We start from the raw sequence: 16,971 nt of genomic DNA on the forward strand, positions 1-16,971 counted from the left end.
TGCAGAGCTCCAAAGACTTTCTGTGCTGATCACATCCATTTATTCTTAATTTACGTTTGGCACGGATACTTATTCTTGTGCTATACTCTATTTTTACTATTTCTGCACCAGAGAAGAGATACTTTATCTGGTAACTTTTATATGGACACTGTGCATGCAAAGAGTGTAAACAAAGGAGAAGACGCAATAATTTATCATTGATTAATAAAACATAGACAAACATTCATCGTTTATTCAATGAGTTTTCTATTTGTTTAATTATATGAACAGCGGAGAAACAGAGAATAACCAGGTGGTCCTTATCCCGAAGAGGACCCTGTGGCAGCAATTCACAAAACTCTGCACGTCCTTCATTCCCTCCTTTATCCTCAGGCTCTTTGGAATGAAGTCAAAAGAAATCCAGAGCGCATGGAGAGAGAAAGTAGCCCTGTGCTGGCTGATAATGTTTGCCTGTCTCTTCCTGGCCTTTATCACCTACGGACTCACAATGATTGTGTGCATCCCGAAGTTAGTCTACACAATGGAAAAAATGAGCGAAATAAGCGAGTACCCGTGGGTTGCAGCGCGAGGCAGGATTTTAAAGCTAGACCCAAGCGACAGACTGTCCGAGCACTCTGAGTCCATTGTCTCTTCCATGTTCAAGGTAGATGCGCCCTCCTGTCTCAGCGCCTTTCCCGAGCACAAGATCAGAACAACAGGGTCACTAGATATGAGCAACTACGAAGAGATAGGGCCAGTGCACTACACGTGGTCTTCTATACTGAAGAATAAGCTTGTGGTCATAGGATCAGGGGTGTACAGCGTAGAGAACGTAGATCTGCCTGCGAAGCTGGAGCATCTTGCGAGCTCAATCGATGCCACGAGGGCAAGCGAGTCTCTCAGCCCCACAGAGCTAAAGTGCTTCAAAGAGATGTGCTACGCAGGAGAGCTTGCGCTGCAGTCCACGGGGTGCCAGATAACGTACACATTTCTTTATCTCTCCTGTGCAGCAATACTTGGCCTGGTGCTGATACGCTTCTTCCTCGCTGTCGCGTACTCAGTGATCATGAAGGTGAAGACATGGCAGCTTGTGAGGAGCACGACAGATGTCATTCCTGTGGTGCTGATGACCACATGCTACTCCGAGGGAAGAGAGGGGCTCAAGTCGACTCTAGACAGCCTGTGCATACAGGAGTACGATAAAAAGCTCATCATCGTTGTGGCTGATGGCTTTATAACAGGCGCAGGCAATGACGCATCCACACCAGAGATACTCAAGTCGCTCATTACGCCAAAAGCGAATAACCCAACAGCAGGCATGGAGACCGTAGCGAAGCAGTACGTATCCATAGCGGCAGGTGCTGCAAAGCTCAATCACGCAGAGGTGCACCCGGGCACGTACACAGTTGAAACGAAGAACGGGGTGGTGACAACAGATATTATACTGATACTAAAAACAGAGAACAGAGGAAAAAGAGACAGCCAGATGATCATTATGAGCTTCTTCCACCACATCCTCTACAGCACGCGAATGACGCAGCTGGACATGGACCTGTACAAGAAGATAAAGCACCTCACAGGGATGGCACCGAGCTCTTTTGAGGCTATTCTCATGGTAGATGCAGACACAACGGTGCAGCAGGGGGCAGTGAGGATAATGTCGCGAACAATGCACAGCGATGAGTCTATCATGGGGATATGCGGAGAGACGCTTATTTCGAACAAGTTTGGGTCCTGGGTTACAGCCATACAGGTATTTGAGTACTACGTGAGCCACCACTTGGCCAAGGGCTTTGAAAGCGTCTTTGGGAATGTGACGTGTCTCCCTGGGTGCTTCTGCATGTACAGGATAAAGCTTGAAAGGAAGAACGGGTGCACACCCATCCTTGTGTCTCCCACTGTCCTGCACGCATACGGAAGCGATGAAACAAAAACTCTGCACGAAAAGAATCTTTTGCTTCTCGGAGAGGACAGGTATTTAACCACGCTGCTGCTCAAGAACTATCCAAAAAAGAAGCTGGTTTTTGTCCCAAGTGCTTTGTGCGATACGATAGTTCCCGATAAGTTCTCTGTTCTTCTCAGCCAGCGAAGAAGGTGGATTAACTCCACGATCCACAATCTCTTTGAGCTCCTGCGGGTGGACCTGTGCGGCACTTTCTTCTGTTCGATGCAGTACGTGGTTGTTCTGGAGCTGTTTGGGACTCTTGTGCTTCCTGCCGCTGTTTTGTTCACGGGAGTGCTGATTGTTTCCTCCATTGTGTGGGTCCCTGTGTGGATTCCTCTCTTCCTTCTTTTTGCGATCCTTGGGCTTCCTTCTGGGCTGATATTCTTCACAAACTTCAATCTTTTCTACTTTTTCTGGCTTGTGGTCTATCTCATCTCCATCCCAATATGGAACTTTGTCCTTCCCGTCTATGCGTTCTGGCACTTTGACGACTTCTCGTGGGGGGAGACGAGGCAGATCAGCGGAGGAGCGCCGAAGGAGGGGCACGGACAGGGAGGAGCCACTGAAGAGCTCGATTCTAGCATGAAGGCTGTTTTTGTGAACTTTGAGGACATAGAGCCATAGAGCCATAAAATCGCAGTAGAGAGAAGCAGTATAGCTTACGATGTGTATATAGAGAGCTGCACTGCTTTAATTTCCCATAAACTACACACGGTGTAGGATGCACGGTATAGAGACTGCTATATATATCCAGAGCAGTCCAGTATATAGAGATGGAGACGAATAAACACTTTTGGATCTTCTACTCTACTGCCTACTATTCACTTCACTACTTTTTTCTTTTTGTTCTCTACACTGATTTGCATTTAGTATTTTCCTTGGAGTGTGCTCAATGGTCTTCTAAATCAGAGAAAAGTGCATCTTTATCTACGCATATGCGCGGGGTGTCTTTTTTGTAGCTCCTGTGTGCTCGCAGTGCGTAGAGCTGCAGCTGGGAAGAGACGGGTTTTTTGTGCTTATTGGAGTGCTGGTGGCTTATAATTTTTTTTATTATTAGTACCCCAGCATTACAAGATGGACCAACTAACAGCAGCACTGAAGACAATAAACAACGCAACAATAAGCGGAAAAACAGAAGTACTTGTTAGATCTCCAAACAAAATCGTAAGAAGCTTTATGGAGTACATGCAGAAGAAGGGATACATCGGAAGCATTGAGTATGTAGATGACCACAGAAAAGGAAAAGCCATTATCACACTCAACGGAAGACTCAACAAGTGTGGGTCAATTTGTCCACGATTCGACGTGCCTTTCCTCGACCTAGAAAGATGGAGAAAGCTGTTGCCTGCCAGACAGTTTGGGCACGTTGTTATCACAACATCAAAGGGAATATTAGATCACAATGAGTGTGTTGAGCAGCACACTGGTGGAAAAATACTTGGGTTCTTCTACTAAATAAACCAGAATCACGGATACTTTTTTATCCGAGGACTGGCTTACCTGTTTCTCGGCTGTTTTCTTTGTTTTTCTTGTCTTCACGTGCTGCTGGGCAGTGCGCCAGCTGAACTTGGCTGGCCTCTGCTGATCGCACGTACTTACGCTATCTTCTGACTGCAGGGATATTATGCAGCTATAATCCATTCAGTGTGTAGATGGGAGTGTCTGAAAGTTCAGTTGAATGCCTGCACAGACACTTGCAAATAGTACAAAAATGTGCTAGAACATCAGAAGCCTGTAAATTATAATAAATTCTGCTATGTTATGTAAAAGGTGTAATAATTCTTAGAGGTATGGTAATACTGCCATAAATAGTAATAGTTTGATATTGATAAATACCCTTTAGGATAGGATAAAGAGAATTAGTTTCATTAGCGCATTTATTGCTTATCTGTGTCTTATCTATTGCTGTGGTCTATGCTCTCTGCCTTATTTTTATCATGGGTATTTACCTCCGTGTCCTCTTTAGTCTCTTCATCACTTTCATCTTCATCTTCCTTCTTACCAGACGAGCAGAGAATGGTTGTTCTTTTGAGCGTTTCAAGAATGCTTTGTATAACTGTGTCTTTCTGGCTCTCTTCTTTGCCCTGCAAACATTCAGCTGATTTCTCTTCTTTATTTTCAGTCTCCTCCTGTTCATCTGGCTCTCTTCTGTCTACTTCTTCAATGAGAGCTCGCTTCCCCATTCCCGTGGCAGCTGATACGTGCAGAAGGCTGAAGTTGCTGTAGAACTCTTCCATCCACAGCGCAATAGACCGCGTCAGAGGAGTACTCATTTCCTCTTCTGGAAGATCTGCTGCAAAAGTCTCAAAACTTGATGCCCACTCTTCGATTTTCTCAGAGCCTTCCATGTCTGACTTGTTCACCACCACAAGCAGCTGTTCGTTGAATCTGTAGTGGATCGAGGTCGCGAAGAGCATATTGCTTATAAAGCACTGCGGACTCTGCGCCTTTTCTCCGTCAACTACGTACACCATCTTCACGCGAATTCCTTTGGTTCTTGATAGACACTGTGTGAGTATCTGTCCTGATATCGATGTGGTAAACATTTCTATCTGCCCGGGCGTATCAATCACCGTGTATCTTGGGCCTAGCTCTACTATCTGCGATATAAAAGTGTCTATTTGCGTGACGAAAAGATTGAGCGCTGTGAGTATGGCGCCGTTAGGGCCTAGTTTCTTCTGCTGCATTAGATCGTGTATCTGCACAGTGTCTCTGATATCGTAGTGCAGAGGCATTTTCACCGTTGCAGCTGCTGGATCCAAGTTGATCCCGCACACTGCATCGTTCAGCCCTGTTCTGCTGTCGATCTTCAGGTTCTTCTCAGAGAGCCACGAGTACAGCCTGTGGCAGAACGTGGACTTTCCGCTCCCAGCCATTCCCAGAACAATTAGCACAGTATTGTCCATATCCGTAAAAATTTAAATTTTATTTTGCTTTTGTATGTATCCACTGGACTTTATTAGAGGGCTGCTTGGTGCCAAGATATGCGTGTCTCTGAGAGACGGATCCGAGTACAGGGGCGTTCTTCGCATGTTCGATGAGCACATAAACCTTGTTCTTACTGATGTTCTGCAGTCTGCGGATAAAGAAGTTTTATTTCTGCGAAGTGAAAATATTCTCTCGATTTCCGAGAACTAACTTAGCTGTACATCTGCGCTTAGCTAACTAATAGCCACATTTAATAAGCAGTAGGGAGTGCAGGTCTTTTTTCTGGACACTTTTGGTAAATCAGAAATTCAATGAAAATATGTTCCAGAGAGTGAGCGCAGTAAACCAGCTTTTATTAGCGGTTATCGAACAGACCTAAAGAGTCAATAAAGAATGTGTAATAAATAAACTGATTTGGTACTTTTTATTAATAGATTGCATGCAATGTGTACGTAGTTATTTCTGGTAGACTTTGCGATAAGCTAAGATAATTTGTGGTGATTGTAACATGAGCGTATATCTTGGAAGCGCTGTGAAGTAATAGGTTGGCAGAAAGCCCAGCAGATGGCACTAAAGCACACGCTAGCTCCGATTGAGCTATGTGTGAAGTAGCAGCAGTGCTAGTACTGATCAAAAGCCTGATCAAGTACCGGAGGGTCATTTGCCGAGGCCATTATGTGCGAGCGAATAGAGCACGATGAAGCATCTTTTGAGTGATCTTCTTCATTTGCAATCGGCACTATAGGGGGCGCATAGCTTCTGTTGTGCACCATCTCCCAGTTCACGTCTCGGAAGAACGCGTGTCTGCATATTATCTTCACGCCTTTTTTGTATCCAAGCCTCTTTTTCCTGTCCGTCTGCAGAAGCTGCTTTATGAGGTCTCGAGCCACGGGATTAACAAAGGCAGGGAATTTGATGTTCCCTCCGATAATCAGTCTGCAGAGCTCTACCTGGCTGTCGTGGTAGAAAGGGGGGTACCCCACGATCATCTCGTACAGAATGACGCCAAGCGACCAAAAGTCCACCTCAAAGCTGTGGCCTTGGTTCATTATGATTTCCGGTGCTAAGTACTCGGGAGTGCCGCAGAGTGTCCATGTGACTGCTTGGTACATTCTTTTTGAAAATCCAAAGTCTGCGAGCTTTATGTGGCCCTGCTCGTCAAGCAGAACATTCTCGGGCTTTAGGTCTCTGTAGATAATTCCCAGCCCGTGCAGAGTCTCGAGCGCTACAAGTATTTCAGCAATGTAGAATCGCGCGTGTTTTACGCTGAATTTTATAATTTCTTTCATGTACGAGAAGAGCTCGCCCCCTGGGACATACTCCATGACCATGAACAAGTGTCTTTCGTCCTGGAAGGTGCTGTACAGGCGCACGAAGAAGGGAGAGTGGACGGTAAGCATTACCGTTTTCTCGTTGTACACGTGCATTAGCTGGTTGCTGTGGATAATTTGGGCTTTGCTCATGATTTTGAGCGCGTATAGCTTTTTCATCTTTATGCTTGTGAGCCCTTCGAAGGACACAAGGAATACCCTTCCAAAGGATCCCTCTCCAAGCACTCGAACCATCTTTAAATCTCTCAGCAAAAACATCTTTGTAGAATCCTAAAAATTTCTTTTCTAAAGTACAAAAGTTTCTCGCAGAATCACTCTTTTATCCGTGTAACTGCAACATAAGAGGTAAAATTAATAAAAAAAACACAACGCAAAGCGGACTTTTTGCACGGACAGAAAAGAGTGCAAATGCGCAAGCTGTGCATCTGCGGACTGCAGAGAGTTTGGAGAGAAACAGGACATAATATTCAGTATACCCATGCTTAAACTTGGAAACTTCTGTGCCGGGGCCAGTTTGCGCGGGCAAATTCAGAGTACTGCAGGGTATAGTAGGATGCAGGAGCTATCAAAGAGAAAAGAGATCAGATATGAATGTGATATGGAGCATAAGAGTGAAAATGGAGGAGTAAGCAGGAGATGTAAAGGCCTGCAGAGAGACACATTTTGTGCAGAAATGGAGGTGTGCTCAATAGCTCATTTACTCGAATTTTCATTAAATCCCAGAATCACTTTGCTCGAGTGTGTCAAACTATTAATTTAGCTCGTAGTACTGATTAAATATATCTATTTGATTTTTGCTGGAATACTATTCACTACTTCACAGGATGCGTCTATAGTATGTGTTTAGTATTTCAATCTTCTGTGGTTTTTGCAGAAATTCTTGAATGTTTTCCATTTGGCGTGGAAATATAAGAGAGTTTCTTGTTTTCAGATTTGCCAGCTAGAGAGGAGGCTCTAATTGCATCTCTTCTGTCTTAGCAGATGCCTTGATGCAGTAGAAAGTCTTTAGATAAGTTCAAGTTGGGCAATGAAAATTTATTTTTCTTTTTCATTCCTGTGTTTTTCAGAATTTGTCTCTTTATTTATGTTTATGTATTGGTGCTGATCTTAGATTAATAAAGCATCTAATATGATCGCTTTATTATTTGATTGATCTCAGGTTCTCTACAGTCAGTATGCTATCATTAGTCTTTTCTTAAAAATGCATTTTATCATTTCTTATCTCAGGGATTGTGTATAGTCTATGTAAGCCAAGTGCACTATGATACCCTTACAGTGAACGAGTAGAAAGTGTGTGGATATTACACTACTCAAATGGCATTGCTTTATCACTAATTTTGTCTTATGCTCTGCCATACAGACTGTGCTGTGCTGATTTTATGTGCCCACTGAGACTGTAAAATTTTAATGGACTCAGCTGTTTCACAAAATGCAGCGGAGAATATGAATGCTACAACGAAAAAGATGCTAATTGAAAAAAAGAAAAGTGCCATAATGAACTGTCTTCTCTCTATACAAGAAAGCGCATGGGGAGATAATGTGTTTTTGGAGAGCGTGCGCGAGTGGCTCTGTCTTGCCGAGTCACTGGATGCAAACTCTGATGAAAATAGGAGCGAATGCGAGGTGCTTTGTGTGTGGAAGTATTTGGTAGAGATGCTCAAGTCAATTACCTTGTACAGCCCAGAAGAGCTGGCAAAAGCAGGCAAAAACATAAAAGAAATCATAAAAGCCATGAATAGTATCCCAACACACGCAGCAGGAGTGTTTTATTTGAGCAGCATAATACAAGTCAACAAGGAATCTCCCTTCAGAGGAGAATTCAACCATCTTATATCAGAGCACATGAAACTGTACAGGACTTTATTAGTTGCATAGTTTTTATTATTTTTGTGCCGTGGCTTGGAAAATAAGCCGAGAGTATTTTAATGGTAAAAAATTTAATTTTGTCTGATGGAGCCAAGTAAAATGATTTATATTCGCGTTGAAAATATAAAGCCTACATTGGATGCATCAAAAGAGGAAAGCCTAAAGAAAATCAGAGAAATAACAGGACATCCTGATTTTAGGAAGAAGAAGGAAGAAGTGCTGCAGCTGATAGTTATCTCCATACTGAAAGAAGCACCCATTGCCAAGCACATTGTAGTTGAGGATGTGTTTTGCCGAGTTGAAAGAGAGGCACTGCGGGGCTATCTTCAAGACGTGTACATACACTACGCAAAAAAAACAGAAAAAGAGGTGCTGCATCTTCTAAACTCACCAGAAGGGAAAACAGAGCAGATATTTAACGCCGTAGTAAAGTGCATACAAGAAGAGATGGATATTCGGGCCAAAACATACACTGATCTTGTCAACGGTAGAATAGGCAGAAAAGATGGGCTCAATTTTGACACTGTAGATGTCTTTAACTACTATTTGCAGAAAAGGAAAACTTCTCGGGTTGACCAGGCAAAGGTAGAGTATTTGTACACGCAGATGCAGGCATGGCGCGCAGGCTCTAAGGTAGATTTGAGCGCCTCTCCTGAAAATTCAAAGAATGACATATATTACATGATGGATGAGTATGTGTTTTTGAAGGTGGTTAGCCACTGCCAGAGTGTAATGGAAACTCGTGCATATGCACCCGAGGACGTGGAGGCAAATGCATTGTGTTCTTTTGTGGTAGACCTCTACAACCACTGGGGAGAGATCAAGAAGGCGCAGCTGTGCAGAGACCCTGCGATATACGACGAAGTGCTTGGTCTGTTTAGCAGAGCATTCGACTGGAAATACGACAGAGCATACCAAAAAGAGTGCAGAGAAAAGATTAGGGAGAAGGTGCTAGAAGAAGTAGCGTACTTAAGCAGGAAGGCAAGCCTTTCTGGAAACTTCAAAAAAGAGCGCACAAAAGAGAATGCAAACGCGTCTCTGTGCATTCTTCTCGATGTGCAGACAAACAGCGGAGAAAAAAACACGCAGAGCAGCTTCAGTGAAAACTTTGTGAGATTCCTCAGCCTCATGAAGTCCATTCTGTTCCTTGTGTTCTCTGTCCATAGCATGTTTTTCGACATAAAATATGCCTTGGAAGAGGGAGAGCCTGGCAACCTATCTTTCTTGAGCCTGTGGTTTGCCAATTTAGTAATTACTCCGATTTTCACACTTCTTTCCATTTCAAAAGAGCTGTACGGAGACAATATAGGGTCTAAGAAAGGCAGAGAAAGGCCAAAATCTGCGCTGTTCATATACCCCGAGGACTTTGCATACCTTGTGGGATTCTTTATTTTTATGTCGTTCACTCTGTGCTTCTTGTGCACCCCTGCCATGCAGAGACAGTGTGTATACATAATCAAATTTATTCTGTTTTTCTTCAATCTTGCGTACGGTCTGCGCAACCTATCTAAAAGCTTCACAAAGCTGCGCAGAAGAAAAGACAATCGACTGCGCCACATAGTTAGCTTCCTGTATCACACAGGGTCCCTGGTAGTGCTTCTTGCTGGAATGTACTTCTTCTTCCTTCGTGCGCCGTGGGTTGGGGACGACAAAGTTCTTAATGTTCTTGTGCGAGTTTAGACAGAAAAGGAGTAATAAATAATTTTATATGGTGTCTTCGTACAGATAAGCTTTTGTGCAACAGAAAGCCTTCAAATGTGCTGTAACTGATTATAACAAATGTTTTATTATTTTATTTTTAGCACCACTTTTATGCATTTATATCCAGTGCTACAGAATATTCGAATTTTACGGCTTACAGAGAGTAGAAGCTATAAAGTCATAGAGTGTCTTGGAATGTGCATGCTGTAATCCATGAATAGTTCCCAAATAGTGCAAGTGCACTACACAAGAAAGTGTGTGCATCGGATATGGTCTGCTTTCTTGTGTTTTATTTTCTCAAAAACCATTGTAACTAATCATTATCTGTTCATAAAAGTGCAGCAGTAGATAAGTATACAAACAGCTGTATTGCAAAGATATACCAGTAGACCAGGCATGAACAGTCTGGCTCCTAGGATATGAAATGTGCATATTGTAAAAGTGTGTATATCAATTAAACAATTATATTGTGTGAAAATGCTTTTTTAATTATGAAAAATCAGAAACTAGGATGTCTGTTTGTCTGGAGGCAAACCATTTCCTTTTCGGAACACATTGCCAATGCAATTACTTTGGGAAATATTAAATTCTCGTGTGTCTCTTTTTGGGAATTTCTTCCCATTTGACTAATTTGATTATTGTCATTAGGACAAACAGGATTTAATTAAATCAGAGCAGAAAACTATATAAAGAGAGCACGTTTCAGCAGCTAACACGTATTCCTCTATGCTTTCAAGAAAGAAACAGATAAAGAGAATACTAGGCGCAGGCACATCCCTTGCCTTTTTTGTCGAAAGATGCACAGGAAGCTGGTACAACATTTTTAGAGAGGAGGCAAGCAGCAGCAATGACCTGCACACAGGCGATGACGGGCTGGCAAATGAGATAGACTATCTAAACTTTCCTTCCAGCGACTCATACATTGATGGCGTTGGGCCGCCCAGCGAGGGACACGATTCTCTTATCAGAGTAAATGATGCAGCAGACTACTACCCGCAGATTGATAGCCAGTGTGTGGAAGGGCCTGGTGCATCTGGGAGTATTTTAAGTGAGACACCCAATAACCCGAGCATATCAAAGGATGAAAGTAGAGTAATGAGCATAATGGATGATTTGGACCTTTCCTCGAGTGAGATTCCTGTGGATGACAGCTCGTCTTTGAGTGGATACGATCCAAATGCAAATATAATCACAGATCTCTCGTATCCTCGGCCTGACCAGTACATAGCAGGGCCTACAATGTACGATTACGCTTTCAGTGATGCATATAGCATGCCTAGTACATCGGATGTTATGCACAGCTTTGGGCATTCTTCATTTATCCATCCATATGTAAATAACTCCATCTACGGTGAATACGAGCCTTTTGCTGCACTGGGAGAAATGCCATATCCCTACACACAGATAGAACAGTACACAGCAGAGCCGTATGTGGCTGAAAGCGCTTTTAAAGAAGAATTGCCTGGCGGCAGTAGAGCATTCATAGGGGAAAAAAGGAAAGCAAGCGAAAAAGACAAGATAGTGTATGTGTCCAGCTACGAATCTATGCTAGAGAAAGAAAAGCAGAAGAAAAAAGAGAAAACAGCGGATGCACCCAGCACTCTCGACCAGAAAAAAGAAGATGAAAATTCCGCAGAAAATAACAGAGAAGAAGAGCAGGACAGCTACCAGAAAGAAGAAGGCTCCTTTGAAAAGACAAGAGATAGACAGAAGATGAAGGAAATCAGCATCTGGCTGTGGAACGAAAGGAGACTCATGAACACAAGAAGAAAAGGCTACAAAACAAGCCGTAAGGCAATAGTCAACTATAAGAACTCCAGCGCAGACGAGCTCACTGTAGCAAAGTTTAAAATGTACCAGCAAAAGCTTAAGAAGGATGTTAAAGAGTTTTTCACGCAGTGCTCTTCGCTGATAAAGACAAACGCGCTGCTGTACTTCATTGCCAGCCGAAGCGCAAGCATGAACATAAAGTACATCGATCTTCTGGAAATGAAAAAGTGGCTGGTGGAAGAGGAGAGCAAGGCGTACAGAGAAATAGTGATGGGCCTTAAGGGATACTACTCTGGAGTGGTGGAAGACATGATAGGGTATATGGAAAAGCACCAGCCCATGAAAACCAGCAAGTTCGCGCCTCTAACCGTGTGGAAGGAGACAATAGGCGATATTTATGTACGCGTTTACCCCAGTCCAAACTACTTCATCCTAGCAAAGCAAAACAAGATCAACCGAGTTGGCAAGGGGCACCATGCACTGGTGTATGCTCTTTGCATGATTTTGCAGCTCTCTGAGGTGTACCAAGACTTTTCAATGATCACTGAGGACCTGATAAAAGAAACATACACCGCAGATGACTCTTATAACAACTTTCACAACAACAGAATTCTCTTGTGTCTGCACAAGATCGTGAGAATGCGCATAGAAGAAGATGAGGATGAAACAGTGTACGGTGAACTGTACAGCGTATTTAGATATAGATACGGTGAAAAAACATTGCAGACATACACGATATACGACATGTATAAGAGCATATACAGCGTTCTAGGAAAGTTCTACGAAAGGGTAGCAGTGTTCGATAAGAGCAACAAGTACATTCTAGCAGGAAAGTGCATGATAACAAATCAAAGGTACATAAAATGCGAGCTGACAGAGAGCATAGCACCAAACGATCCGAATGACAGAGTGCTGTCTCCTACCTACTCACTCGAAGAGAACAAGTGGAATGTTTCGCCAGACATACACAGGCACTACCACGTGCACTACGTGGACAACGCCACGAACCGCCTTAAAATCCTGTGCATGCCTATTTATGTAGATGAAAACGAACAGGAGCACTATCTGCACACAATCGGGTGCATAGTGGAGTACATAAAAGTGCTGTACGAGCTGGAGATAGAGTCTGATCTTATACACCCGTTTAAGATAAGGAAAGGGACTAGAAAGTGGTCGTACATCAAGAAGGAGGAGAGAAATAAAACAGTGAAAGATTTTGCGGGGCACGAAGTGTTTTTCTACTACATAAAGGAGTATTCAGAAATGAGCAGTTTTACATTTGCAGAGTTTTGGTCTTTGAGCCCGCACAATGCAAACGTTATTTGCATTCCGCTCTTCCTTACGCCTCTCATGCAGGCTGCAGTGGAGCTGGGGCCTTTTGCTATGGAAAAAGAGCACAGCAAGCTAAGCTCAATAGAGCTTGAGGAGAAAGTGCCCGATGTGTACAAGTATGATGAAAGCTACAACGATAAAGAGTATTCAGACATACACAACTACTACAGCAATCTCTACATAGTCCTGGACGCAGAGAAAGAAGATGGTGTTGACTGCTACGTTATGGACTACAAGTCTTCTAGGAAAGAGGACAATGCCATCAAGATCGAATGGTACGTGAGAATGCCTAGCAGCATAGACGAGTACACACACTTTGTGCCGGATAAGGCCTTCAAAAAGAAAGAAAACTCAGACAAGTTTAATGCCTTTATCAAAACACTGGAGTCAAGAGAGCACAACAGAGACAGCGATCTGCAGGGCGTTTGGCTCCGCAACAATGCTGCAGAAGAGGACGGGATGATGTGCTGGACACAGAAGATATTCAACTTCATACACGACAGCAAGTACTACAACCCGGAAATGGCGAAAAAGGGGCTGAATGAGATCAAGAGAAAAATAGAAATAGCAGAGGAGAAGTTTAAGCGTGCAGAAGAAGCCTATAAGACCTTGGGGAAGATCAACACAAAAGAAGACACAGACAAGAAGAAACAGGAGAAGAACTCCGCATGCAGTAAGAAGTGCAGAGCGAGAAAAAAGCTGGAAGCGCTCTACAAAGATCTGTACATAAAGCTTTCCAAAAAGCCAGATCTGAAAACAGAGTTTATAGTGTTTCGGAACGTGAATAGGAGCAAGTCCAATCTGGGGGCGCACAACGAGGTTCTTGATGTTTTAATTTCATCGTACAGGTGCCAGTTTGGTGATGGTAATGAATAAATAGCACTAGTTAAATTGTTGCCTAGCTCCCCTATTAGATGCTGCACTGGCTGCGGTTTATGTGAATAGCATAAGAAAACACACAGAACTGTTTAAAAAGTGTCTAGAGAGACGAGTTTTCTTACTTTGTGATGTAAATGGGAGAGTTATCTGAAGAGATTCACAGTTTATGCAGCTTGTATTATGGAGAAACAGAACGGTGCTCTTAGCTTAGCTCTTAAATAGCAAAAATGATTTTTTTAGGATGAAAAATCAGGAATTAAGGAAAATTCTAGGTATGGGCATTGCGCTGCTTGCTTTCTTTACCATGGCGTGCGAGGGAAGCGGAAATCCTTGCAGTAAGGATGATGCCAGCGCTAATGCTCTGTCTACTGGAGGAAAAAGAAAAGGACAGAAAACAGACAGTTCCATGGATGCGCCTGCAGATGAGCCTAAATTCAAAAACAGGAAAAAGAAGAAAGAAGATGATCCGTCGAAGGAGGCGTCGAGTGCCAGCTGTTCGCAGCAGGAGATTGAAATCATGATGGAGGACAGCGAGCAGCCAGCTCTGGATGAAGAAATGTCAGAGCCTGAAGAGACAGGAGAAGATAAACAGGAGGGCTTAAAACCAAAAAAAATTGACATTAGGCTGTGGAAAGTCAGAAGACTGGAGAACAAAAGGAGAAAGGGGTACAAGGCAACGCACCAAGCCATATACACCACCTCTTTTTCTGATGAGTACATAGCCCGGGAGGCAAAAATGAAGTGCTATCAGGAAAGGCTGAAAAACGACATTAAAGTCTTTTCAACAGAAATTGCCCCTTCGATAACAGAGAGCCCGCTGTGGTATTTTATTGCAATTTTGTCTACAAACATAAAGACAAAGTACAGAGATCTCTGGACACTGAATGCGCTGTTTGCGGACAAGAAAGATGATGAGTACAGGAAAATAGTAGAGAACCTTGACGGATACTATCCCGGTTTGTTTGACGACCTGATAGCGTATGTGAAAAAACACCAGCCAATGAGAACAAAGAAAAAAGACCCTTTGACATACTGGAGAGAAACCTTGGGCGATGTCTATATACGGAAAGAAATTGAGCCAAACTTCCACATGCTGGAAGGCCAGAAAGAGATCTGCCAGATAAATGGAAAATACCATGGAATAGTGCACGCAGTCCGCATGATTCTGATGCTGCCGGAAGTGTACGAAGACTTTTCCAAAATGAGCATATACCACCTGTCCAAGACCCAAACATCTGACGACCCGCTTGCAGATAAAAAAAACAAAAAAATTCTCATGGCACTACACGGCATAGTTAAAAGAATAAAAAATAACGAGGAACGCACAGCCAATGTGTACAAAGAGCTCTACAACTCTTTTACACAGATATACGACGCGGATAAAATGTTGGAGATAAGTGCCACTGACCTGTACAAAGATATTTATACAGCTCTCGGGAAGTTCTATGAAGAAGCAGAGGTTTTTGATGAAAATAAGTATATTCTCGCAGGGAAGCCTGTGATAAAAAACCAGAAATATGCGAAATGTGTAGTAAAGTCAGATATACTCTCAGAGGATCTGGATAGACGAGTTCTAAGCGCAGAATACGCATCTGAGGAGGGCAGATGGAATGTTTCACTCAATGTGCATAAGCACTACCACGTGTACTATGTTGACAACACAACAAACCAGGTCAGACTGCTCTGCATGCCCATACACCAAGAAAGTGAAAGCAAGGAAGAGCTGTACCTGCACACAATTAACGACATAGTAGAGCATATAAATGAGCTGTATCAAATAGACGCAGACTCAGGCCAAATACACCCTTTTAAGGTGAAAAAAGGGACTAGGAAGTGGTCGTACATCAAAGGGAAAGAGAGAAAACAAACGATGAAAGACTTTGCAGAATACGAAGTAGTCTTCTACCGCATTGAAGAAGACCCAAGCGTAAAAAAGTTCACGTTTGCAGAGTTTAGGCCTTTGGACCTGCATGAGAAAGGGTGTATCTGCATTCCTTTGTTTCTTACTCCTCTGGTGCAATTCGCAGTCAAATTGGGGCCTTTTAACAAGAGAGAAGAACATGAAGAGATTGAATCGATAGAGTTTGAGGATAAAGTGCCTAGCATCTACGAGTACAACAACAAGAACAAGAAAAAGGGGTTTTCCAGTGTGCACAAATACTACAGCAATCTATACATACTGCCGGACGCAGAAAAGAAAGTTTCTGTAGACTGCTACACCATGGAGTGCCAGAGCGTTAGGCAGCAAGATAATACTATTGAGGCTGTGTGGTATGTGAGAACACCCGATAGCGTGGACGAGTGCACACACTTCATACCAGATGAGACTTTCAGAAAAAAAGAAAACTTGGAAAAGTTTAACAATTTTATCGAAACATTGAAGTCAAGGGAATATAATAAGGGAAGCGATCTGCAGGGCTTCTGGCTAAGCACTGACAGCACAGGGGATGAAATGGCAGAAAACACGGCTGATGAAATGCATATATGGCTGCCAAATAGAAAATGCGATAGAAGTATGGCCAAAAAGACCCTGAAAGACTACCGCCTGGAGATCAGCTTGACAAAAGAAAAGATAAAAACAGTAGAGAACGAGCAGCAGAAGAGTTCGGAAGAGCTAAGCAGCTCTGAAGACGCAGTAGAGGTAGCGAGAAGAAAGAAATCGGTGAACTCTTCGAAAAACTACACAAAAAAGAAGCTGAAAATCCTGTATCAAAATCTATACATAAAAAGATCTGAAAGGCCGAACACCCGCATGGAGCTCATAGCATTCCGCAACGTGAACAACAGCAAGTCCAATATAGGAGCAAACAACGAGATTCTTGACATCTTAATCACCCGTTACAACCACATGTCGCCGCGTATTATTGAATAAATACTGTTCTTCTAACCATCCTGAGTTTATATTTGTCTAGTCCTATTTCTGTGTAGTGCAGATGCTCTAAGAGTTTTGAAAATCAGAGCAGGCAGTGTGTTGGATGGTATATAAGAGAATAGATGCATATAAGAGTGAAGTATCTTCTAATGTGAAAGTGTAACCGGCATACTTTGTCAGCTGGATTATTATGCTACGAGATGAATTAAGAAAGTGTAAGAGTAGGTAAGAAAAATAAAAATAAAATTCACTTGAGAATAAAAGTGTGCATGCTGATGTGTAAGCCTGTTCTACTTTTTATTCTAGCAGAGTTTTATTTTTATTTTTGCTAGAAAAGAAAGTAGTGAAAAAGTATGAGAAAAACAATA

At 42.8% G+C, this 16,971-nt stretch overlaps 9 protein-coding genes across 9 annotated transcripts; 7 read left to right on the forward strand and 2 right to left on the reverse strand.

Moving 5' to 3' along the window:
* Positions 1-262: 262 nt before the first annotated feature.
* On the forward strand, positions 263-2,548 carry NEMIN01_0552 (chitin synthase; the record flags this gene model as incomplete). The annotated part of the gene is made up of 1 exon (XM_051476494.1): positions 263-2,548. One exon carries the CDS (start codon positions 263-265, stop codon positions 2,546-2,548), a length of 2,286 nt encoding a protein of 761 aa, XP_051332454.1.
* A 450-nt stretch (positions 2,549-2,998) lies between these two features.
* On the forward strand, positions 2,999-3,379 carry NEMIN01_0553 (small subunit ribosomal protein S15Ae; the record flags this gene model as incomplete). Its single annotated transcript, XM_051476495.1, has 1 exon — positions 2,999-3,379. One exon carries the CDS (start codon positions 2,999-3,001, stop codon positions 3,377-3,379), a length of 381 nt encoding a protein of 126 aa, XP_051332455.1.
* Positions 3,380-3,819: 440 nt separating this feature from the next.
* NEMIN01_0554 (GPN-loop GTPase) lies at positions 3,820-4,830 on the reverse strand (the record flags this gene model as incomplete). Its single annotated transcript, XM_051476496.1, has 1 exon — positions 3,820-4,830. One exon carries the CDS (start codon positions 4,828-4,830, stop codon positions 3,820-3,822), a length of 1,011 nt encoding a protein of 336 aa, XP_051332456.1.
* Positions 4,831-4,864: 34 nt separating this feature from the next.
* Positions 4,865-5,062, forward strand: NEMIN01_0430 (uncharacterized protein; the record flags this gene model as incomplete). The annotated part of the gene is made up of 1 exon (XM_051476372.1): positions 4,865-5,062. The coding sequence occupies one exon, from the start codon at positions 4,865-4,867 to the stop codon at positions 5,060-5,062; it is 198 nt and encodes a 65-aa protein (XP_051332332.1).
* A 410-nt stretch (positions 5,063-5,472) lies between these two features.
* NEMIN01_0555 (protein kinase X) lies at positions 5,473-6,441 on the reverse strand (the record flags this gene model as incomplete). Its single annotated transcript, XM_051476497.1, has 1 exon — positions 5,473-6,441. One exon carries the CDS (start codon positions 6,439-6,441, stop codon positions 5,473-5,475), a length of 969 nt encoding a protein of 322 aa, XP_051332457.1.
* Positions 6,442-7,590: 1,149 nt separating this feature from the next.
* Positions 7,591-8,058, forward strand: NEMIN01_0556 (uncharacterized protein; the record flags this gene model as incomplete). Its single annotated transcript, XM_051476498.1, has 1 exon — positions 7,591-8,058. The coding sequence occupies one exon, from the start codon at positions 7,591-7,593 to the stop codon at positions 8,056-8,058; it is 468 nt and encodes a 155-aa protein (XP_051332458.1).
* Positions 8,059-8,133: 75 nt separating this feature from the next.
* Positions 8,134-9,729, forward strand: NEMIN01_0557 (uncharacterized protein; the record flags this gene model as incomplete). The annotated part of the gene is made up of 1 exon (XM_051476499.1): positions 8,134-9,729. The coding sequence occupies one exon, from the start codon at positions 8,134-8,136 to the stop codon at positions 9,727-9,729; it is 1,596 nt and encodes a 531-aa protein (XP_051332459.1).
* Positions 9,730-10,476: 747 nt separating this feature from the next.
* NEMIN01_0558 (uncharacterized protein) lies at positions 10,477-13,728 on the forward strand (the record flags this gene model as incomplete). Its single annotated transcript, XM_051476500.1, has 1 exon — positions 10,477-13,728. One exon carries the CDS (start codon positions 10,477-10,479, stop codon positions 13,726-13,728), a length of 3,252 nt encoding a protein of 1,083 aa, XP_051332460.1.
* A 244-nt stretch (positions 13,729-13,972) lies between these two features.
* On the forward strand, positions 13,973-16,603 carry NEMIN01_0559 (uncharacterized protein; the record flags this gene model as incomplete). Its single annotated transcript, XM_051476501.1, has 1 exon — positions 13,973-16,603. One exon carries the CDS (start codon positions 13,973-13,975, stop codon positions 16,601-16,603), a length of 2,631 nt encoding a protein of 876 aa, XP_051332461.1.
* Positions 16,604-16,971: the final 368 nt, after the last annotated feature.

Source organism: Nematocida minor (genome assembly GCF_024244105.1).
Source record: "Nematocida minor strain JUm1510 chromosome Unknown 7922, whole genome shotgun sequence".
NCBI classification, from domain to species: Eukaryota; Fungi; Microsporidia; genus Nematocida; species Nematocida minor.